The 25,614-nt window shown below is 35.5% G+C and overlaps 1 protein-coding gene across 1 annotated transcript in view; it reads left to right on the top strand.

Moving 5' to 3' along the window:
- Window positions 1-25,614, top strand: part of LOC102839278 (latrophilin-3-like) — an 883,976-nt gene that overhangs the window by 648,934 nt on the left and 209,428 nt on the right. Inside the window, exons 11-14 of the mRNA XM_006873416.1 lie at window positions 4,490-4,673; window positions 6,433-6,555; window positions 20,932-21,140; window positions 21,800-21,976. Coding sequence (XP_006873478.1) covers window positions 4,490-4,673; window positions 6,433-6,555; window positions 20,932-21,140; window positions 21,800-21,976 — 693 coding nt within the window. The remainder of the gene's footprint in view (window positions 1-4,489; window positions 4,674-6,432; window positions 6,556-20,931; window positions 21,141-21,799; window positions 21,977-25,614) is intronic.

Raw genomic sequence — 25,614 nt, 5'->3', positions numbered from 1 at the left:
CTATCCATCCTGGGGTTCGTTGAGCTTCTTGATGCTTATCTTTTCACTTTTCAGAATGTTAGGAAAATTTTCTTCCAGAAGTTCTTCAGCTATCTCCTCTCTGGACTTGTGTGATTTGCTTCTGTTCTGGAATGCCAATAATTTTTAAGTTATTCCTCTTCATGTTATCCAACATGAATCTTAGACCTTCTTCCAAGTTTTTTTACCCTTTTTTGTGTTTGTTCTTCGATCTTAGTAGTGTTGAGAGATTTATCTTTTGGCTCACGAGTTCTGGCTTCTATCTCTTCAATTCTATTCCTTTGCCCTTTCAGTTTATCGTCCATTTCTGATATTCTATTATTAATTGTTTGGACCTCTTTCTGTAGGTTTTGAATTGTTTCCAATGCTGTATCTATCTTATTTGATTGTTCCTGTAGCTTTCCTGACTTCTTCCTTATTTTTCTCAACTCCATTATTTAGTGTTTTGATACATTTTATAATCATTTTTCTGAATTCCTTCTTAGGCATTTTCAAACTTGCCTATTTTCCAGTATGGAGTGTAGGTCCACGTCCAGCTCATTTACCTCAGTCACTTTATCTTGTTTCTGGACATGTGCAGATATGGTCATTCTATAAGATGCATTCAGGATCAGATGCATGTTCTTCCAACATAAATTCCCAAACAGAAAAATTGATAACAGTAAAGATGTATCAGAGCTATTAGATCTTAAAGTGATGTTCCAGAACCTGCTGTAAATTTAGTGAAATTCACTGTATGCTTGCAGTTGAACTTGTGTTCTGAGTAGAGTTAAGCTTATTTTTTGTAGCCAAATTAAAGGAACATCATCTTGTCTTAAAAAGGTGTTTCTGAGAAGATATATGTAATTCACATAACTAGTTTAAGAAAAAAAAATTATTTTGTGATCAGATGTCATAATTTATGAGTAAACTATTCAAATGCATAAATTATGTGAAAAACCAAATATAAGTGTCCTTTTATCACTGAAAAGTATGACTATTTAATATACCTTCTTTAAACTGGCGAGAGTCTTTTCAGTAACCTTTGGAAGGTTTACATAATTTGTATAAATTATATGGACTACTGGTGTGACAATGTAGGATAAGCACTGGACTGTGAACCACAAGGTCAGAGGTTCAAACATACCAACTGCCCCTCGGAAACTCTGCACAGGTTTACTATGAGCCAGAACTGATTTGATGTCACTTAGCAACATAAAGTTACTAAGATTGACATGAAATCCTTGTGTGGTACTATCAGATAAGCACTGGACTGCTAACCACAGGTCAGATGTTCAAACCCACCAGCTACCCCTCAGAAATCCTATACAGGAATTAGTACAAGTCAGAACTAACTCAGTGACAATTAATAACAAAAAGAGTGAATTGTGTTGGGTCTCACGTGCAAAAAATTTGTCCGTTTGTTTAAATTCTAGAAAATTCATCTTATTCTTTGTACTATATTTCAAAGAATAGTATTATTATTCCTTGTACTATTCCTCAAAGCTTCAGGAAGTATAGTCATTAGTAGGTAAGTTGTGCAGCAGATTTAATCATAACAGTCGCATGACAGAAAAATTTATTTCTGCATCTCAGTGTGGCTATTCATATCACTTATGATTTAAGATTCATGTAATTATAAACTTATAACCTCTTTTCTTTCTACACTGGGCTTTTGTATCAAGTTAAAACAAACATTGAGCACATAGTTTACACCAGATAACTTAAAAGATGCTTATAGTATGACACCCAATTTGTACATGAGATTCAGAAAGGTGAAATAATTTACCTAGTATCACACAGCTAATAAGAGATAGAGTCCAAGTACAAATAAATCAGTGTTATTCCAAAGAGTATACTCTGATTTTAGTACTACAGAATACTGTCCTTCAGTTAACATTTATTTAAAGTTATAATTATGCAATCATTAAAAGGTGTTTTTATTTTATACTGAATAAATAAATCTTTAATTTATGTCATAACCCATCATTCTGGAGCTATATTTAAATTTTGTGTTTCCCTTAATAAAACTGTAAATTATTAGGACTTTGATGAAAATCTTCTTGAAATACTAGGTTTTATTTGAAAGGATACAATTGTTATAAATATATTCAAAATTTATAACTCCATAATTCAAATGCATCAATTCTTCTCCAGTCCTCCTTATTCATTGTCTAACTTTCATATGCATTTGAGACAATTTGAAAATACCATGGCTTGGGTCAGGCACACCTTCAGAACTCAAATGGATAACTTTGCTCTTCAACACTTTGAAGAAGTCTTTTGCAGCAGATCTGCTTAATGCAATATATTGCTTCATATTTAGACCATTTTCAAACTTGACTGTAGTTTTGTTTTGTTTTTTTTCTTGTTTGGTGTTTGTTTTTTCCATGTTTGTGTGTGTCTGTGTATTGTGTGTGTATATAGGAATCTTGGTGTAGTGCTGTAGGATAAGCACTGGACTGTAAGGTATGTTTGAATTGCAACGTCAGTGGTTCAAACCCACCAGCCACTCCTCCTCCGAAGTCCTATACAGTAGACAGCATCACTATGAGTCAGAACTGACTTGATGGCTGTTAACAACAACAAATAAGTGTGCGTGTGTGTGTGTACATGTTAAGTGCCTATGAGTTAGTTTTGACTCTCAGTTATCTTGCATAGGGTTTCCAAGGAGTGGCTGGTGGATTTGAAACGCTGACCTTGTGGGTAGTAGTCAAGTGTTTATCTTATAATATTACACCAGGATTCTGTTTGTATTAATATGTATGTATTAATTAAAGAAAGTAAAAGCAATGAAAACATAACAAATATTAAATGATACCTTATAAATATTTTCTGAAGTATGGCTTACATTGGTTAAAAAAAATTTTATTAACCATTGGTGTTCTGTAAGGGACAGGCACATAGGATTTTAAGAGCATCACTAATGAATCCAGAAAATCAACTTGCTCAAGAAAGAAACTGTCTTTGCATTTAAGAGGTCTGTGTTCTCTTTTTGACTTAAGAAAATTTATAAACTTAGTGCTTTGTGTTTTTCTATCTAGCATCTTCTGTTGGCATATATTCTATGGAGAAATTCTTGGAATGCAGATCATTGCATTCTGATCTGGAAATGTCTTTGTCTGTGTACTAAGTCATGCAGTAAATCTATAACAACTGATAAGCACACTATGTGAAATTACCCAGTCATTCAATTCATTAGGGACTTTTTTGTTTGGTTTTGTTTTCTTTAAAATGATGCAAAGTACTGTTGGTAGGACTATTTTATGTAAAAGTTTGGTAATTTTAGCCTTTGGCCAAACTTGGAAGAACTGAGGAAGTATCAAGATAAATAACTTTTATCAAAAAGCAAATTAGTTTTTGAAGCTGGTGTTAATTGGCAGCCAAGGTGTTTCATTACCCAACTGAATTTTTAACAGTTGTTACTTGATCATTATGAAAATACCAGCCAGAAGAAAACACCACAGTATGATACATATTTCTCCCATTCCTCCCAAGCCCTCTACTTCTAAAACACATATGTGCTGCCTAGAAACTATGCCTGTGTTGGCTGTTCATTCAACTTTTTTTTTGGATTTGATGTAGATTTTATGATCAATGAGTTCAGGCATGAACACTCTCATAATATAGGTGATGTATTTTTCTGTTTTCCAAATCTCTGTGTTTGAAAGAAAACTTAAGACTTTATTGGAAGAATTACTTTTTCTTTGTAACCTGGATCATAGCAAACTGCAGGAAATATATAAATTGTAACTACAGAGAGGATTCTGTTGCATGAAATAATAAGAAATGTGGTTCTTCATCTCTACATGTGAGTGTACCTACTGCTGATACTTTGACGATAAAACATCTGAGGACCATAGGTAGAAAAGTTCATCTATTTATTTCCCTCTATAATAGTAAACAGCATGAAGAAGGCTTCTTTCAACATATAACATATTCAAAACTCCTGGGAGTGTATATGCTTTGATATGTCTCCCATTCATATATTTTTACTATCTGGCTAAAATTAAAAAAAAAAAGGTTTGTTCAGTGAATCCTCAATCTTATATGTTCCTGTCTATAGTCATCCTTTTAATGTCTGTTTTGTTTAGCATCAACTATTATAGTGATGTAGGTGAAAATGTTTTTAAAATATTAGGTAGGTAATGAGGTTTAAATTACATGCCAGCAGTTCCCCAAACAAATAATTTAATTAGGTAATCAAAGTCTTAATTGAAGCTGTGCTGTTGATTCTAGGAAGAAAGTATAGTTCTATTTGTTGTCCTTCAAAACAAAAACAGGTTTTCCTCTTGCCTTCCAAACTCTCAGCTAGGTTTTACAGAACAAAATAATGAATGCTTCTGCTGCAGCATGTCACAGGGGAGGCTGGGACAATACTGAACTCATGCTCACTGCTGATCCTTACTTGCTGGGCAACATGTACACATGGATTTCTGACAGCGATGTGGGTTCACTAGAGACCTCTGTCATTCTCTTCATCTTCTTGTAGGCAATGGTTGAGACAGTTAACAACCTCCTCCAGCCACAAGCTTTGAATGCGTGGAAAGACCTGACTACAAGTGATCAACTACGTGCAGCCACCATGTTGCTTGACACTGTGGAAGAAAGTGCTTTTGTGCTGGCTGATAACCTTTTGAAGACAGACATTGTCAGAGAGAACACAGACAATATTCGTAAGTGGTCGTTGCTATACAGAGTCTGAAATCCCCTGTAAATCAGAAGGAAAAGAAAAATAATATCAGTGGTGTCCCAGATATTAGGAGTGTTGCTTTGTTTTGATGGTGCAACGGTAGTAAATTAATTCTTGTGTAATTAGGAGGGAGTCGCTTTTTATTGATTCAAAAGAATCTTCATAATCTTGTTTGTTATCGTCATTAAAACATTCCAGTATTAACAATATTAAACTAAGATCAGTTACAATGAGGCTCTCTCTTTTTTTAACCCCTAATATGTTGTGGTTGTTAAATGTCATTGAGTCAATTCTGACTCATAGTGACCCTGTATAAGGTTTCTGAAGAATAACTGGGTGCTGACTTTGTGGTTTGCAGTTCAGTGATGATCCTACAACATCACACTAGTTCTAATATTGTTGTTGTTAAGTGATGTTGAGTCAATTCCAACCCATAGCGACCCTGTATAGGGTTCCTGAGGAGTAACTGGTGAGCTTGAACCTCCAACCTTGCAGCTGAAACCAAGTTTGCAATCAAGTGTGTTAACCCATAGCACCACACATGCATGTATATATCCATATATTTTAATTTTTAAGGTTTGATGGACTTGTGCCATCTATTCAAATGTAATGAACCACTAAGTGAAAGGTCAGTGGTTCAAACCCACCAGACACTTCATGAGAGCAAGATGATGAAGTCTGTGTCTATAAAGATTTACAGCATCACAAACCCTATGCAGCAGTTCTACTCTAACCTCTAGGATAGCTATGAGTAGGGACCAACTTGATGGCAGTGGATTTGGTTTCGGTGGTTAATGCAAGGTTTATCGATCATTTTAGGTAAAACAATTATATACTATAAAGAAATTCTCATTAAGTGAAGACAATAATATTTCTGATTATTGTGTTATTAGGCAAATAAAGAATATGGATCTATTTTTATTGTATGTCAGGATGTAGCTGAAAGTTTTATCTCAGAAGATTGGATAAAATTATTTAATTAGTTTAAAAGGCAAATCAATATTAATATAATGGTATCATTCTCTATGATAAAAAAGACTATTTTCTTAATTCATTGAAAATAAACTTAAAACAAATAATTAAATATAAAGATTTGGTCTTTAATTTAATTTTTGTATTTTGTTATTGATATATTTATATTCTTATGTACATATATAGTTTTACAGTTGTGTGCCATAAATTCAATTCCAACTCATAGGCACACAAGAGGACAAAGTAAAACTACCCCTCAAGGTTTCCTAGGCTGTGACTCTTTAGGAGAACAGTTTACCAGGCCTTTTGTAGCACAGAGATACAGGTGGGTTTCAACTGCTAATTTTTGTTTAGTAAAGGTAGCGTAGTGGTTACGAATCCGGCTGCTAACCTCAAGGTCGGCAGTTCGAAACTACCAGTGGTTCTGCTGGAGAAAGATGAGGCATTCTGCTCCTGTAAAGATTTACAGCCTCAGAAACCCTGTGCAGGGCCACTCTGAGTCGGAACCGACTCCACGGTACTTAACAACAACAACAACAAGTACTTAACCATTGAACTATGGCTCTCTGTGTGCTTTAATAGTTTTTATTTTCTTTAGTTTGAAAAAAAAATTATAATAGGAAGAGATAACATTTTTGTAAATAAGTACTCAAAAGCATGGAAAATAGAGAATAATGTCAATGTTTTAATTTCAGAAATACTTTAGAGATATAGAGAATTATTTTTAGTTCTGGCATGTTTCTCAATGAATATCTCTTTTCTCTGAACAGAACTGGAAGTTGCAAGGCTGAGCACAGAAGGAAATTTAGAAGACCTAAAATTTCCTGAAACCACAGGGCATGGAAGCACCATTCAACTTTCTGCAAATACATTAAAGCAAAATGGCCGCAATGGTAGGTTAGAGTTTACTTTTTAAGCTTGATGGAATCAAACTTGTCATCAATTCATTGGTTCTTTGCTTAGAAGTTTAGATCCACTATCCAAGTGCTGTCAGTTGTTACATGTCTTAGTTACCAGGTTGCTATAAGAGGAATACCAAATGTGGTTGCTTTAAAGGACACATACTTATTTTCTCACAGTTTTAGAGGGGAGCACTGCCTCCTCTTTCTTCATTTTCCCTGTGTTCATCAACTATGCCATCAATAGTGCAATGAAATTTGCTCTACAACCAAATTTGTAATTTGTTCTTTTATTTTTTCACCGCAGTAAACCATTCAAAAATTGGAATATAGTGGAAATAAATAAACCCCCAAATCCAGATGATCTGACTTTTTGTTTATAAGGACTAAATAATACTGAATTGACAGATTTTGCTTTTAAAGTATTTAATGGATCCCCTAGTTGTTATTTTTTTAAGTTATATATGTGTTTTTCCTTAAGTAACTTCTTTTAGAATTTATTTCTTATGCTTTTCATACACAGATTACTTTATTACTTTTTGTTGTTGTTAAGTGCCGTCGAGTCGGTTCCGACCCATAGCGACCCTGAATAGGGTTTCCGAGGCTGTAAATCTTTACGGGAGCAGATCGCCTCATCTTTCTCCCGCGGAGCAGCTGGTAGTTTCGAACTGCTGACCTTTCGGTTCGCAGCCCGATTTGTAACCACAACGCTACCAGAGCTCCTTACTTTATCACTACTACCTCTAAAGACATAACGTGCCCTTAGAATTAATATATTTGGAACCATATAGTGTGCACTATTTTCTGTCTGGCTTCTTTTAACTCAGCATATTACTTATTTAATTATTTTTAAGTTTTTATTGTGAATTGAGTGATAGTTTACATGGGAGAATATCAGTTTTACACTCATCCTATTGTATTTCATTTCCCTGCAATGATTATAATCCTTTCCATGCATCATCATTCAACAGTATTTGCTTCTATTCCCTCTTTGGTTTTTTTGGATGTACACCAAAATATTCAAAAATATGCAGTCATTCAAACAACCAAAGGGGACATATTACAAGCCTGCCCCTCAGCTGGCAGCACACATTCCCTCTCCATCCATGAGTCTAGAGCAATCAACTGCTCCATCTCTCCACATCATCATCTCTGCCTCCATCTCTGACAACATCGCTTCTATGAATAGGGTCCCACACTCCACTCCCGCTCTTCTCCCTTGATGATCCCAGGGTCCTCTATTCCTGGACTGTAAGATCAACCACACTCCCCCCTTTTTGCTACAAAACTTCTACTTTTACAGTTGTGACAATCACAATTAGTCATGATATCAGTTACTCACTATTGAATCATAAGAATCTTATCCCCGTTCTCCTTTCACCAGACCCATCTAGACAGGATGAAAACCACACAGTGGGGATTCTACCTTCTCCTGTACATTCTGAAACTAAACTCCCTCTTGAAAACATGTAAGCCCAACTAATGCCCCCAAATTTTAGGTAGCCAATATCTAAGTTGCCCATCCCTATCAACCCTGTGTACAGAGGGGATGGGAATGATCCTTTCAGGCTATTATTTTTATATTTATTAATGATTTTATATGTATCAGTAGTTTGTTTTTCTCATATATCCCATTATATGAATGTCCATAATTTTTTTAGCCATTCTCCTGTTGATAGATACATGAGTTGAAGGAACATCCAATTTGGGACTATTATGAATGAAAACACTACGGACATTCCTGCTTGAGTCTTTTAGTGAATGTATGTTTTCATTTGTCTAAGAAGGTAGATGCATGCTTAACTGCTAAAAATTTATCAAAATGGTTTTAACTATTTTATACCTTTCTTTGTTGTTGCTCTTAAGTACTGTGGAACACCTTTATTACAATGTACAAAATGCCAGATTTCCATGTCTTAGTTACCAGGTATTGCTGTAAGAGATATCCCAAATGTGGTGGTTTAAAGAACAGGAATTTATTTTTGCAGTTTTGGAGGTGAGAAATTCATATCTAGAGAGAGTCTTAAAGTTATTTCTAGCTGCAGAAATCCCTTGGTCTTTGGCATTCCTTATTGTCTGTCTTCTTCCTATGTCTCTGAATCTATTTTGTTTTATTTTAATTTTTTAAATTTCTGAAATAACTCAGTAATGATTACATTTAAGATCTACCCTACTTTGATATAAGCTCATTAAGACAGCAATAGAAAACCCATACTTTCTAACAGGGTCATATATAGAGATATAGGGATTTAGATTTCAATGCATAGTTTGAAGGGACACAATTCAGTTTTTAGCATTCTGTATTATTACCAAAATTGCTTTTGATTTTTTGTTGTTGGTGGTGTTTTGGTCTGTTTGATTTTATATATTCTAGAGGATATATAATAGTACATCACTGTAGTTTTGATTTTCATTCCCCCAATGAATAATGATGACCTTTTGGTGTGGCACTGTAGGATCAGCACTGGACTGCTAACCACAAGGTGGGCAGTTCAAAACCACCAGCTGCTCCTCAGAAATCCTATACAGCGTTGTTATGAGTCAGAGTCAACTTGGTGACACTTAAAAACAATGACTAATGATACAGAAGGTATTTCTTGTTTCTTTTGGACTTTCTTAAATATTTTTTTATGAAGCGTGTATTTAAATCCTTTGGAACTTTTAAAGGATTGTTTATTATTTTATTGTTGATTTGAAGAATTGCTTTAAGTATTCAGTGACCAGAAGCATACATATACATTAATACATATATGTATGTTGTGTTGTCATTCTGACTCATAGTGATCCTGTATAGGGACTCCAAGGAGTGACCAGTAGGTTTGAACCACAGACCTTACAGTTAGCAGTTCAGTGCAGTTTCCTACAGCTCAAGACTGGAACTCCATGTATATACATATACATACATATACATAAGTATATACATGCTCACACACATGAGTTTAGGTAAAACATATTGTTATTAGGATTCTAGTTCATCCATGCTTGTGTTATTACAAATGAAATCTGTTTAAACATAACTCTGTGATCAGTAGATGTATGCAGACAAGTTCTCTCAGTAATACACTTGTATTACTTAGGGTGGCTTCAAAAAAAGATCCAACCAAAAAAGTGGCTTCCAAGGGGATCTGCTTGGCTAGTTCAAGACAGAGATGTCAACTCAAAAGATAATGGTGACTGTTTTTTGAGATTCCAAAGGGATAATCTTGATGGATTTCTCTAAAGGACACAGGACGATCATGGGGAATTATTAGAAAGATTTATTGTTGATATTGTTTTACTCAAACCTGTAGCATATTTTACATAAAGAAATCTGTGAATGTTTAGTATTTTAAGCATCTGTTTTTTAAACTTTTTTGTTGTGAATTATGTGAAGACTTACAGGACAGAGATCAGGTTTACATTCAACAATTCAGACAACATTTTGTTTCATCTCATTGATTGCAATCCCTTTAATGTAAGAAAACTTAGCTTATTTCCTCCATATGTTTCCTGTTTCCATTCCCCCCGCTTCCCTAACGTTCTGAATTTCATCCTTGGGTAAATACTGCCCTTTTAATCTCATATGGCTGATAATTCTAAGGTTACATACCTCCCTAGTATCATGGTTCCCTTATGTCTCAATGGTAAGAAAATGGAAAACTGCATTGGTGAAAATAAGGCCAGGAAAGTGGCTCTGAGGAATGTTTTCTATCATGGCAATGCACCTGCTCATTCTTTTGAGCGTAGCAATGGCTGGCTTATGAGAATTTGATTGGGAAACATTACTCCATTCAACCTACACCCTTAATGTTGCCCCATCAGACTTCTTTTTGTTCTGAAAACTCAAAGAACGTTGAAAAAGAACATAATCCGAGTCTCTTGAGGATGCCAAAACTGGTGTCTTGATGTGGTGTAAATTGAAGAGCTCAGAATTCTTCTGGGAAGCATTAGGGAGATGGCAGAACTGACTTCAGAATTATATAGACCTAGATGGAGGCTATGATGAGAAATAACTTCACATTTAGATATTTTTGTTTAAATAAGGTTTCTGTGATTTTGTAGCAACATTGTTTTACTTACCCTCATGTATGTTTATATATATACATATATATATATGTTTTTCTATGTTATATGTGTATACATATACACATATGTATATGTGTATGTGTGTGAATGTGCTTGTGTGCATGTATGTGACTGTAGGATAAACAATGGACTGCTAACAGGAAGGTCATCAGTACAAACCTACCAGTCACTCTTTGGAAACCCTATACAGGTTGCTATGAGTTAATACCAAATCGATGACACTTAAAAAACAATAGCAACAACATATGTATATGTGTTAAGTGCCGTTGAATGGATTCCAAACCATAGTGACCCTGAATAGGGTTTCCAAGGAAAAGTCAATAAGCTTGAACCGCCAACCTTGCAGTTTAAACCAACTTTGCAGTCCAGAGCATTAACCCACAGGGCCACCCCAGGACTCCTATATATGTACACACATATCTCCCAGACAGTGGCTTGCCTACCCATTATCTTTTTGTTCATGATCCATTTTATTTTTGTTGGTATTGTTGTTGGAAATATACACAACAAAAGCATATCACCAATTCAAATTTCTGCATGTACATTTCAGAAACATTAGTTGTATTTGTAGAGTTGTGGAGCCATTCTCGCCTTCCTCTTATTAGTTATTCCTCCCCCATTATCATATACTCACTGACCCCTAAGAGGAATACAGGTGTGGTGCTGTTGAATAAGCACTGGACTGCTAATTCCAAAGTCATTGGTTCAGTCCCACAAGCCATTCCTCCAAAACCCTAGACATGGGTGCTATGAGTCGGAACAGACTTTATGGCACTGAATAATAGCAGCAGTCACCTTAGTATCCTATGTAATCTGTTTGATTTTTTTTTTTTTCATATGATCCCCTATTGTTTTTGTTGTTAAGTGCTGTTGAGTCATTTCCAACTCATAGCAACCCTGTATAACATTTATGATTAGTGGCTGGTGGATTTGAACCACTGAAATTGCAGTTAGCAGCCCAGTGCTTATCCTACATTGCCATACCAGGATTCCTGATTCATTATGTTGTTGTTATGTGCCGTGGAGTCGGTTCTGACTCATAGCAACTCTGTACAGGGTTTCCCAGGATATAAATCTTTAAGGGAGCAGAAACCCTCATCATTCTCCCGCGCAACAGCTGGTAGTTTCGAACTGCTGACCTTAAGGTTCATAGCCTGATTCGTAAACACTACGCTACCAGAGATAGATCTTAAAAGAGCATAATGTTGAATGAAGACATTCATTACTAGTTAAGCAAAACTATACTTTGGTTTCAAGGAAAATTTTTGGTTTGTGGTTCATAGATTATTTCATAGGAATGTACTCATTATCTCAATCCCATTTTTTCCGTATAGGCAAATTTTAAACTTTTATAAAATTTCTTTTTTCCTCTTAGAATTATTGTTTTCAGTCCCCACCCACCTAACTGGAGTTCTGATGTTGAACTCTAGGATCAGCACTGTACTAGTAACTGGTAACCACAAGGTTGGTTGGTTGTTCAAACCCACTAGCCACTCCTTGAAACCTTATACAGAACCCTATACTACGAGTCTGAAATGACTTGATGGCACTTAACAACAGTGGCAGCCACCTAACAACAATAACAACATCATATATATGTGTTCATAAAGATATTATCTTTATTATGGTATAGAAGATTTATTGTTATTACTTAATATTTATATCTGTTATCTCTCTGGACATAAATTTTGAGTGAGGAGTGAGATAGGGATTGAGACTGATTTCATTAATAAGGATTTTATATATATATATATATATATATAGCCAAACCCACTGCAACTGAGTTGATTCTGACTCTTGGCAATCCTATATAGGATTTCTGAGGCTGTAAATCTTTATGAGACCAGAAAGCCTCATCTTTATCCCATTGAGAGGCTGGTGGGTTCAAACTGCTGACCTTACAGTTAGGAGTCCAGTACTTATCTTACAGCACCACCAGGGTTCCTGCACCATCCTCAAAAGTATTACTTTATTCAGACAAATTGTACCAACTACTGTGTCAATTTCATCTCTTGAGAGTCTTTCTGTTTTACATTGCCTCCTATTTCACCAAGCTAGATGTCTTTTTTCAAGAAATGGTCCCTCCTGTTATCATGTCCAAAGTACTTGAGACACAGTCTCTCAATCTTACTATCTAAGGAATATTCTAGATGTACTTATTTCAAGTCAATTTGTTTGTTCTTCTAGAAGTACATAAGAAACTCTTGTAGCATAGTGGTTACGAGTTGGGTTGCTAACCTTAAGGTCAGTAGTTCAAAACTGCTAGCTATTCCATGGGAGAAAGATGAGGCTTTCTGCTCCCATAAAGATTTACAGCCTCAGAAACACTATGCAGGGTCATTGAGTAAGAACCAACTCTATGGTACACCACCACCAGACGTACATGGATGTTCAATATTCTTCACCACCACCATAATTAAAAGTCATCAATTATTTTTTGGTCTTCCTTATTCATTATCTAACTTTTGTTTACATGTGAAGTGATTAAAAATATCATGAACTTAGTCACACATACCTTATTCCTCAAAGTGATATATTTGCTTTTTAGTACTTTAAAGAAAAAGTCTTTTGCATTAGATTTGCTCAATGGAATTAGTCATTTTGTCGACTGCTGCTTCCTTAAGGGTTGATTTTCTTTCCAAGTTAAATGATGTCCTTGACAACTTCAAAATTTTTTCTCTAATTTTTCATGAGGTTGCTTATTGACCCACTGTTTTTTTAAATGTTTTATTGTGAATTATATGATAGTTTACTTGAGAGAACTTTAGTTTTACATTCATTCTATCGTATATCGTTTCATTGCCATGGTTCTAATCCCCTCCATGCATCATCATCTGACCAAAGGGTATACCCTATAAACCCGCCCCCTACACTTCCTCCCCCCACCCCCCAACCCCCCAGTCTTCAGCACACAATCCCTCTCCCTCTCTGGATCCAAAGTCCCCAGCTGCTTCATCACTGCACGTCATCAGCTTACTGACCCACTTTTGATGATTTTTGCTTTCTTTATGTTAAAGTGTAATTTATACTACAGGCTGTAGTCTTCCAAATTTATCAGTAAATGCTTCAAGTCCTTCATGCTTTCAGCAAGTAAGGTTGTGCCATCTATATGTCACAGAATGTAAATGAGTCTTCCTCTAATCGTGATACTGTGTTCTTTATAAAGTCCAGCTTCTTAGATTATTTGCTCACATACAGATTGAATAAGTATGCTGAAAGGATACAACCATGGCACACACTTTCCCTGATTTTAAATCACGCAGTGTACCCCCTTGTTCTGCTAAAACAACTGCCTCTTGGTCTATGTACAGACTTTATGTAGTAAAATTGAATATTCTGGAATTCCCATTCTTTATAATGTTATCCACAATTTGTAATGATCCACATAATTGAATACTTTTCAAAATTAATAAAACAGAAGTAAACATCTTTCTGGTATTCTTTGCTTTCAGTCAGGATACATCTGACATCTACACTGATTCTTTTATTTCTTTCATATCCTCTTCTGAATCTGGAGTGAACATTTGGCAGCTCTATGTTGACACAACAATTTTTAAATTGTCTTCATCAGAATTTTACTTATATATGATATTAATAATGTTGTTCAGTAATTTCCATATAGCTTTTGGTGACTTTTGCTTCGAATGGTCTCAAGTAGGATCTTTTCTAGTTGTTTGGCCAGGTAGCTGTCTTCCAAATTTCTGGGTGTACATTAGTGAGTGCTTCCAGTGTTGTAATTAGTGTGTTGGTATGTTTCAATTGGTAGTCTCTCAATTTCAGAAACTTTGTTCTTCAACAGTGTCTTCAGTATAGCTTGAATTTCTTCCTTTAATACCATCCATTCTTGATCATATGCTTCATCTTAAAAAGGATGAACATCAAAAAATTCATTTTTTTAAAGTGACTGAATTTCTTCCATCTTCTCTTGTTGGATCCTCCATGGTTCAATATTTTGCCATAGGATCCTTCAATATTGCAACCTTAGATTTAGACTTTTCTTTAGTTTTTTTCAGCTTGAAAAATGCTGAGAGTATTTTTCCCTTTTGGTTTCTAACTACAGGGTTTTGCACTTTTCATTATAATACTTTTACTTTGTCTCCTTGAACAGTCCTTTGAAATGTTCTGTTTAGCTCTTTGACTTGATCATTACTTCCAATAATTTTTTTAAAGTTTTTATTGTGATTTCGGTGAAAGTTTACAGGGCAGATCATCAGTTTTACATTCAGCAAATCATACACTTTTTTTCATTACAATGATTATAGTCTCCTGCATGTAACATCAGTTAATAGTATTTCTCTCTATTCATTTAAGCTCTTTATTTTTCTTTCTTTTTAAAACACTCAGGCATATATAATAATTTAAACCACCAAAGGGTACATTCTGCAAGCCTACTCCTGGCCACCAGTTCTCAGTCCCTCTTTTTCCATGAATCTGGAGTCCTCAGCTGTTGCTTCTCTCCATGCCCCCATCTCTACCTCCATCTCTAGTATCACTGCTTCTCTGGATAGGATCCCGCATTCCACTTGTGCTCATCTCATCGTCTGCCAAAGATTTTTACCTTCTGTATATTCAAGAGCAAGCTTCAGAGTCTTTTCTGATATTCACTTTCATCTTTTCTTTCTTTTTAATGACCTTTTGCATACTTCACATATAATGCTCTTGATGTTGTCTCTTCTGATCTTCAATCATTAATGTTCAGTATGGCAAATCTGTTCTTGAGATTACCTCTAAATTCAGATGTGATATATCAAAGTTGTGTTTTGGCTCTCCGGGACTTGATTTTAATTTTCTTTACCTTCAGCCTTAACTTGCGTATGAGCAAATTATGGTCATTTCCACAGATGTATCTTTGCATTATTTTAACTGATGGTATTGAGCTCTCTATGGTCTCTTTCCACAGATGTAATAATATTGATTCCTTTGTATTCCATCTGATTAGGTCCATATATACAATCACTGTTTATTTCATCGAAAAATAAAAGTATCTGCAATGAATATATCTTTGGTCTTACAAAATTCTAATTTCATTCCCATTCTTATCAGCAATGGCTTCTTGTTTGGTTCTATTTTTCACATTCCAAACACCAGTAATTATCAATGCGCCTTGACTGCAAGTTCAATAAATTTCAATCTGAAGAAGTTGGTAGAACTCTTTGATTTCTTCATCACTGGCTTTATTGTATTATGCATAAATCTGAAAAATCATTATAGTATCTGCTTTTCCTTATAAGTGTATAGATATTATTCTATCATTGCATTGTACTTCTGAATATATCTTGAAAATTTTTTGATGACAAATATGATGCTATTCCTCTTCCATTTGTCATTTCTGGCATAGAAGACCATATGATTGTCTGATTCAAAGTAGACAAGGCCAGTCCATTTCAAGTCATTAATGTGTTGGATATTGACCTTTATGACTTCTATGTCATTTTTTTTTTTTTTTTGGTCTTATATTTCTATTTATTTATTTCAGGTTTTTATTGTGGATTGAGTGAAAGTTTATAGGGCATATCATCAGTTTTACATTCAAAATATCATATACCCTGTTTCATTACAATGATTATAATCCCCTCCATGTACCATCAGTTAACAGTATTTCTCTCTATCTACTTTAGCTTTTTAAAAAACAAAAAACAAAAAACCACTCAGGCATATATAATAATTTACATCTCCAAAGGGCACATTCTGCAAGTCTGCCTCCTGACCACCAGTGCTTAGTCCTTCTTTTCTTAGTCCAAGAATCTTGAGTCCTCAGCTGCTCCCCCTCTCTATGCTCCCATCTCTGCCTCCATCTCTGGTGCTGCTGCTTCTCTGGATAAGGTCCCACATTATGCTTGTGCGCTTCTCTCTTGATGGTCCTAGGGTCCTCTGTTTCTGGACTGTATGATTAACCACACCCCTGTTTTTGTTATAAAACTTCTACCTGTACAATTGTGACAATCGCAATTAGTCATGATAACAATCATTGACTATTGAATCTTACGAATCTTATCCCCATCTCTTTTCACCAGACCCATCTAGACAAGATGACAGCTATTCAGTGGGACTCTTTCTTTGCCCCCATACTCTTAAACTAAACTCCGTCTTGAAACCTTGTAAGATAATTACTTCATCCCTTTATTGACCCCTCATTTTAGGTAGCCATTGTCTAAGTTGCCCATCCCTATCTACCCTTTGAACAGAGGGGATAGCCTTGATACTTGAAGTGAAGACGCTTTCCCTCTCTCTTGGTATTTAGAGTAACTACCGCTCTGAGTATAGGTCAGGTTCATCAAATTGAAGCAATTTACCCTTGTTTCCTCTATAAAAAAAAAAAAAAAATTATTATTATGTTTTTCAATCTTCCTTTAGTCGAGTTCTGATTATCAAGCCATCGAGGCTAGGTCAAAACGGTACTGTCTGCAAGTTTGGGCGTTCTTGTGCATCTCCCCTCACTTCATATTAGGTGGATGCTTAAAACAGTCTATTTTATCTTGTAATCTACTTGATCTTCCCACCACCTGGCTCTCTGTTTCTCTGTGTTTATCTCTGTTTCTCTGTGTTTCACATTGTAATTGGTTTGATCATAGACTGACCTACCATATCCTCTGTTCTTATCATTTTATTCTGTTCTTGACTCTTCCATTTGTTGACTGAGTTCAGGGTGATGCTGCCACGTACATCATTCTGTAGTTGTTGTGTGTTCTTGTTGGTTCTCAGTCCATAGAACTTCCTTTAGGATGTTTTTCATAGCAGGGTTGGCTTTGGCAAAATCCCTTAGCTTCTGTTTATCCTGGAATGTTTTGATTACACCATCATATGTGATTGACAGCTTTGCTGGGTAGATGATTTTTGGGTGGCAGATTTTTTTTTCTGGGTTTTATATATGTCTCCCCATTGCCTTCTTGCCTGCATGGTTTCTGTTAAGAAATCCGAGCTTACTCTGATTTTCTTGCCTTTGAATGCTACACTTCTTTTTCCCTAGCTGCTTTCAAGATCCTGTCTTTATCTTTGATTTTGGAGAGCTTGATTATTATATGTCTTGGTGATTGTCTTTTAGGGTCTATCAATCCTGGATTCATTGAGCTTCTTGAATGCTTATCTTTTCACTTTTCAGGATGTTAGGAAAATTTTCTCCCAAAAGCTCTTCAACTATCTCCTCTGTGGACTTGTGTGATTGTTCCTATGCCAATAATTCTTAAGTTATTCCTCTTCATGTTGTCCAACATGAATCTTAGGTCTTTTTCAGTTTTTTTTTTTTTTAATCCTTTTTTGTGTTTGTTCTTCTATCTTAGTAGTGTTGAGAGATTTATCTTCTAGCTCACTAGTTCTGGCTTCTATCTCTTTAATTCTACTCCTTTTCTCTTTCAGTGGATCACTGCTTCAGAATTGTCCATTTCTGATATTCTATTATTAATCATTTGGACCTCTTTCTGGAGGTTTTGAATTGTTTCCAGTGCAGTATGTATCTTATTTGATTGTTCCTGTAGCGCTTTCCTGATTGCTGCCATATTTTTCTCAACTCCATTATATAGTGTTTTGATACATTTTATAATCATTTTTATGAATTCCTTCTCCAGCATTTCCAAAGCCTGCCCATCTTCCAGTATGGATGTAGGTCTACTTCCATCTCATTTGCCTCAGTCACTTTATATTGTTTCTGGACATGTGCAGATATGGTCATCTGCTTCTGGTTTTGGGGCATAGTCAGGGGTTAGCTGTGGCCTTAGTTCTTAGATGGTTATGTATTTTGATAATTTTTTTGTTTTTAGAATGCCTCCAGGTAGATGTGATCAGGTAATGGCCTTCCCTTTTCACTCTTCTTCTTGAGAAATTTCAAGATGCCACAGTTGCTCGTTTTGATGTAACTTAGGATTTAATTTTTGGCCTATTTCCTTTTTGTCTGCCTGTCCTGCTCCACAATCCCTATTCAGACCTTTTTTCTAGTTATAAACAGTTCAGGGCTGGCTGTGGCTGTTTGGTTTTAAGTGAAAACTGTCTCTTTAAATTTAGAGGATGTCTGTTCAAATGCGTAGTAGAACCCTCCAAGGGTGGGCCTGGGGTGTCCACAAGCTCAGGCACCCCTATAGTCATCAGAATGCATGTGCTCAGGCAGCAAGGGACCAATGAATAGATACCAAAAGAAAAGAATGTCCACACCTTTATCTCTGTGGTTCTGTCTGGCGTCCGTGGCTGCTCTGATCCTTCCCCTGCTTGATCTCACCCAAGATGGTGGCTCCTCGAGCAGCAAGTTCTTGAATTAGAAAGCAGTGGATTTCTTGCTTCTGCTACAAATTCCCCTAGCTATAAGCCTTCCAACCTTCTAAATATTCCTTTATATATGGTTCAGAGTTCTGGGACCATCCCCTGAGCCTGCTTGGTCCTGTATTCTGTGTTGTTGCTGTTGGAGCTCCTCACTGCACTTCCCCCTAATCCGCCATCTTGTTTGTTTATCTTCTATGTCATTTTTAATGACTCCCAATTTTCTTATATTCATATTTTATGCATTTCATGTTTCAATTATTAATGGATATTTGTAGCTGTGCTTCTCATTTTAAGTCCTGTTACATTAGCAAATGAAGTTCTTGAAAGTTTTATTCCATCATGTTAGTAAGATCAACTTTATTTTGATGAAAAAGCTCTTCCAAGTTGTGTTTTGATTGCCTTCCAACCTGAAGGATTTGTCTTCCAGAATGTATCATATAGTGTTTCACTGCTATTCATAAGCTTTTCACTGACCAATTATTTCAGAAATGGATCACTAGGCCCTTCTGAGTCTTTGTTAGTCTAAGAGCTACACTGGGTGACCCTGCAGGTATTTGAAATACTGGGGGCACAGATTCCAGCCTCATAGCAATATAGAAGCCATCAAAGTACAACAAACTGACAAATGAGTTATGGACACATCTATCTATCTATCTATCTATCTATCTATCTATCTATCTATCTATGTTGTTGTACTGGTGCTATTGAGTTGGTCCAGTTTCAAAGCAATCCTACATACAACAGAATGAAGCACTACCAGGCCTGCACCTTCCTAACAATCTTTCATATGATTGAGCCCATTGTTGGAACCACTGTATCAATCCATCTCACTGAGGGTCTTCCTCTTTTTCATTCACCCTCTTCTTTCCCAAGCATAATGACCATCTCCAAGGACAGGTCTCTCCTGATACCTTGTTCAAAGCACATGAAAGGAAATTTTGTCACCCTTGCTTCCAGGGAACATTCTGGCTGTTCTTCTTTCAAGAATGATTTGTTCTTTCTCTGTCAGTCCATGGCTTATTCAATATTCTTTGCCAACTATTAAGTTAAAGTCATCAGTTTTTCTTTGTCTTCTATATTTATATTCCAGCTTGTAGAGACATATTTCGTTGCTATTGTTGTGTGTCGTCAAGTCAATTCTGATATATAGCAACCCTATATAGGGTTTCCAAGGAGTGGCTATTGGGTATTAACTGCCAATCTTGTGGTTAGCAGTCAAGTGCTTATCCTACAGCACCAAATATGCACAAGGAAGGAAAAAAACAACAACACACAACTCATTTCCACTGAGTCAATTCTGATTCACAGTGATCCTATATAGGTTTTGTAAGGCTATAAAACTTTACAGAAGCAGACAGCCTTGTTTTTTCCACAGCGAGCATCTGGTGGTTTTGAGCCACCAACCTTGTAGTTAGCAACCTTGTAGCAACCTTGTAGCTCTGCAGAGGCACCAGGGCTCCTCACATGCAATATGGTGTGGAGTTGGTTCCGTCCGACTCAGCTATCCTGCATAGTGTTTCTGAGGCTGTAAATCTTTATGAGAGTAGAAAGCCTCATCTTTCTCTGCGGAATGTCTGGTAGTTTCAAACTGCTGACCTTGAGGTTAGCAGCCAAACTCACAACCACTGCAGTGCCAGAGTTCCTTTCACATGCATATAAGGTGATTTAAAATACAATAGCTAGTGTCAGGATCACATTAGTCCTTAAAGTGACATCTTTAAAAACTTCTGTAACATTTTAAAGAGTTCTTTTGTAACAGATTTGCCCAATGTAAATATGTATACATGGGAGCTTCAAAAAAGTTCATGGAAATATTGAATTAAAAGTTAATTACTCCATATTTGTATGTTTCAATATATGCTTCTTTCACTATTTTATGGATTTTCCCCCTCATAAATGATTTAATGCTTTTGTTGGAATGAATGCTTGATTTCCAGTCATAAATACATATTTGTTTTACAAATTTAATTAAAATCTTAATTAGAACTAACTAAAGAGAATGCACAGATTAATCAAAGTTTCTTCCCAAGCTTTAACTTACTTTTGCATTTATTTTAGGAGAGATCAGGGTGGCCTTTGTCCTATATAACAACTTGGGTCCTTATTTGTCCACGGAGAATGCGAGTATGAAGTTGGGAACTGAGGCTATGTCCACAAATCATTCTGTTATCGTCAATTCCCCTGTTATGACAGCAGCAATAAACAAGGAGTTCAGTAATAAGGTTTATTTGGCAGATCCTGTGGTGTTTACTGTTAAACATATCAAGGTAAGAGTTGGCACATTACTTAGTGCCAATTATCCACAATCCATATTTGTTATAACATGACTTATATTAATTTACATGTTTTTGACATATAGCTGTTCATTATTTATTAAAATGTTACTAGTGTTTTTCTCTTAGAAATTAGATTTTTAGGGAGAAGAATATTTCTCTCTATATAAATAATTATGCAAAGTATTCATAATTAGGTTTCTAAATGATTTTCACAATTTAAAAGCTAACAATATTTTAATTTGAACTGAATACAACCACTTCCTTAAAGATGTGAAAGTTAATTGTGACTGCCTGTATCTGTAGCTCAATGATCAGAATTTTAAGCTGAACAGAGATTTCTGAAGTTGTTTTTTTGGACCTATTAAATTATTTACTTTGCAAGTAAATTAATTGCTATGCTCTTGAGATATTCATACTTATATTCCTTCAAAATTATTAAAGAAATAGTGTCTTGTTTCTCAGGGGTAGCCAATGGCAGCATATATTCAAATTTCATTGGAATTGATGAGACCATTCAATATAAAAACACTGTGGAATGCTTTAACAAAAATTAAAGTAGAATATCAATTTGTATTAGTTGTAAAGAAAATGCCTACCTAATTTACATGATCATAAAGTAGTTATTGGTTTTATTGATTTATTTTCTGTAGCAGTCAGAGGAAAATTTCAACCCTAACTGTTCATTTTGGAGCTATTCCAAGCGCACAATGACAGGTTATTGGTCAACACAAGGCTGCCGGCTCCTGACAACAAATAAGACACATACTACATGCTCTTGTAATCACCTAACCAATTTTGCTGTACTGATGGCACATGTGGAGGTTAAGGTAAGAGATATACCCTAAAATAAAAGTGCTTTTAGCAAACATCTAGGATGCCAACTGTCAATTGTCCTAACAATACGGGCTCATTTCATTTAATTTCTAATGAAAGAGTTTCAGTTTTTCCACTATCATCGTATTGTGTTTCAAAATTTTTTGATGTTCATACCATATTCTCCTACATGATTCAAAGAAATGACTCTTCCTTTTATAGTATCAGTGCAGTTAATAAAATTAAAGTTTACTTATAAAACTTTCCCTAATTTCTCCCACTTTTACTTCATATGAGTGTGTACATACCAACTTGATTCTATCCTGTCATAACTTGGTAGGTCCATGAACAGAACATGAGAGAATCCCAGTACCAAAGACCAGTCAGTCTGGAATAGGATCCTGGGATTGGTAGGCTGAAGATAAAGACTGATAGCTAAAAACTTTGCATGGAATTGAATACTGATTGAATCACTTAGAAAAATTACTGTTGAGTACAATAAAGGAAGCATGATGATACCAAGGAATTGATAGTTATAGTATAATGTAATGGGCTTTAACCATACAATAAAGACACTATTCTAAGGAGAAGTTTAGCTGATAGGCAGTTTCCAAAGTCAGAGACATGCTTGAGTTGGCTACAATAGTCTCTTCCAGCACAATTCTGGCTATCATATGTGTTGGGAGGTAGAGAGTATGGGGTTAGCAAGGGAAAAGAAGGCTAATAGAGTGTCAGAGTGTCAACTAAGCCATAGAACTGTTAAAGGTAGGAATACCATCAGGATCTAGGAGAATCTAAGAAAGGATACTCAGACAAAGCACTTAGTATATCAAGAATATTTAAGATTAACATTGAGATACTAAATTCATGGAGCTGTACAGTGCTGGAAAGTCCTGGTCTGTTTTAAGCAAGATATCTCATGACCAAGTAGAACAAGCTGCCTGTGAACCACAAGGTCAGCAGTTCAAACCCACCAGCTGCTCTACAAAAACTCTATATAAAAACACTTTATAGCAACAATAACCTATCGTTACAGTTAAGTCAGGAATTAGAGTCTGGCATTGATCTGCATGTTGGAGCTAACATAGCTGCAACATTAAAAAAAAGCTAGATTATATAAATCATATGACATAAAAATGGGTTATTTTCTACACTTTGAAACAAGATGCTTATTTATAGTAATTGTTTTGAAAAATATTTTAAAATAATGAACTACGTGGATAATTACATTTGAAATGTTAAAATATAGCTTCCTATATTTTTTCAGAGTTTTTATGAGTTTAGCAATGTAATTTACACACTTAAGATTGTGCTCATTGTGAATATTGTATAATATAAACAAAATTATTTTACTTTATAAATACTTTAGTATTTTATTGTTTCATTGCATTTTATGTTGTAATAACTCTGTTATGATTATTTGGTACCCATTGAATTATGGAATATGTATGACAACTTAGAATCATGGAATAATAGTAACAATGCCTGAATGTTATGTCAGAAATTACGTAAATTTTTCTATTATAAAAGTAATGTTACATAAGTATTCAAGCTTATTAATTGGTGTATAACATATTTAAGTCCTGATGTGGCACTGCTGGTTAATGTGTTGGACTGCAAAATTGATTTAACCTCAAGGTCAGTGGTTCAAGCTCACCAGCCACTGCTTGGAAACCCTATACAGGATCACTGAGTTGGAACCGACTCAATGTCACTTAACAAGACAAGACAAACATATTTTAGAGCAATTATGTTTATAGGTGCAATGGAATATGAAATAGCATATATTTTTAACCATACCATTCAGTGCAGAAATCTTTCCTTAAACTCTAGGCATAGTCATGAAGAATAGGACAAAAGCTGTCCTCAAGAGTTTTATAGTTTTTGTAGATGATATAGAAACAAATATCTCTGTAGCATAAGAAGTTAGTGTTAAGAGCAAGGTTTGCATGGGGTGTTGTTGGAAAACTGAATATACGAAGGTCAGAAGAAGGAAATAGATGAAATGATTTTCGGTCTTTATGTTAAAAGGTTAATGAATTAGGCAAATCATGAACAACATTCCTATCAGCATGAGCAAAAGCATTAAGATATTTTGTGTTGTGGTAGGTGGAGGATGGTTTATTAGCAGTTGAGAATTACTGGAACATTAGTACAAGGGGACTAGTTAACAACTGAAGATGAGTTAATAAATTTATAAATGCCAAGAATTTAACATGGAAATTTAGGCAGGTTTAGTTTTAACAAAAAATAAGCCCTCTTGGTGCAGTGGTTAACCTCTAGACTGCTAACTTAAAGTTTGGGGTATTAATCTACCAGTTTGTTCACAGGAGAATAATGTGATAATCTATGTTTGTAAAGACTTACAAACTTAGAAACTTTATTGGAAAGTTCTAGTCTGTCCTGTATGATCACTGTGGGTTGTAATCAACTCAGTAGCAATGAGTTTGGCTTTGGTTTTGTCCTACCGTCTGCAGGTCCGAATAGGAGTCCAAATGGAAGCCCACTTATCACATTCCTCATACATCGAAACATTTCAAGTAATAAAAAAAAGCTAGCAAATGGTTAGCTGAAACATATTCTGCCATCCAAATGAAATCTACATTATGATCCTGGGACACAGATCTACATGTAGAATTCTCAAGTCCCTAGAATTCTGCATGTGACTATGACAGTGAGGGAAGTGCCTGCCCCTGGTTCCCAACCAATGGTTTATTCCATTCCCTCCGTGACACATTTGGGGCTCAGGTGAGGAAATTCTTTTTAGGGTTTCATGGTATATGCAACGTACAAATCTCTTCATTACTCTATGGACAATTAAGAAATAAATGTTAAAAATTTTAAGCAAAGATGATGTGGCTTATTTTGCATTTTGTTATTATTAAGTGTCATCAAGTCTGTTCTGATTCACAGTGACCCTGTCTAGGGTTTCAGTGGAGCAGCTGGTGAATTGAACCTTCGAGCTTATAGTTCAAACTGTTCTTGCTGTCCAATGCATTATCCCACAGTGCCACCCATTTTAGATACACCTAATGCTCCCATAAAGATTTACAGCCTTAGAAACCCTGTATAGTGTCACTATGAGTTGGAACTGACTCCACGACACATAATAGCAGCAGTTATACATAAGGAGTCCTGGTGTGACGCTGTGGGCTAATGCATCAGACTGCAAAGTCGTTTGAACTACAAGGTCAGTGGTTCAAGCTCACTAGTTGCTCCTTGGAAACCCTAGACAGGGTTGCTATGGGTCGGAACTGACTCGATCGCACTTAACAACAACAATAACAATTACTCATAATGTTAGTTGTAATATTATGGAGAGTCATGGTGTAGCATGTAGGAAAGAAATGGACTGCTAATCACAAAATCAGTGCCTCAAATCCACCAGCTGGTTCTTGGAAACTTTATATAGTATTGCTATGAATCAGAATCAACTCGGCAGCACACAACAACAATAATAACATACAATGTGGATTTGTGTACATTGTTATACTATTCTAGCACTCCTACCAAAAGAGGCCTAGGACTTAAAATAGGACTGTGACTGTAGAAATATAAAGAATCAGGTATAATTAAGACATGAAAATGGGGAGGAATTTTTAACTTGGTTATTCAGATGGCTAGATTGGCTATATATATATATTATATATAT

Source organism: Chrysochloris asiatica, unplaced genomic scaffold (assembly GCF_000296735.1).
Source record: "Chrysochloris asiatica unplaced genomic scaffold, ChrAsi1.0 scaffold00240, whole genome shotgun sequence".
NCBI classification, from domain to species: Eukaryota; Metazoa; Chordata; class Mammalia; order Afrosoricida; family Chrysochloridae; genus Chrysochloris; species Chrysochloris asiatica.
Note: the sequence above shows the minus strand (reverse complement) of the source record. Positions and strands in the feature narration are given on the sequence as shown.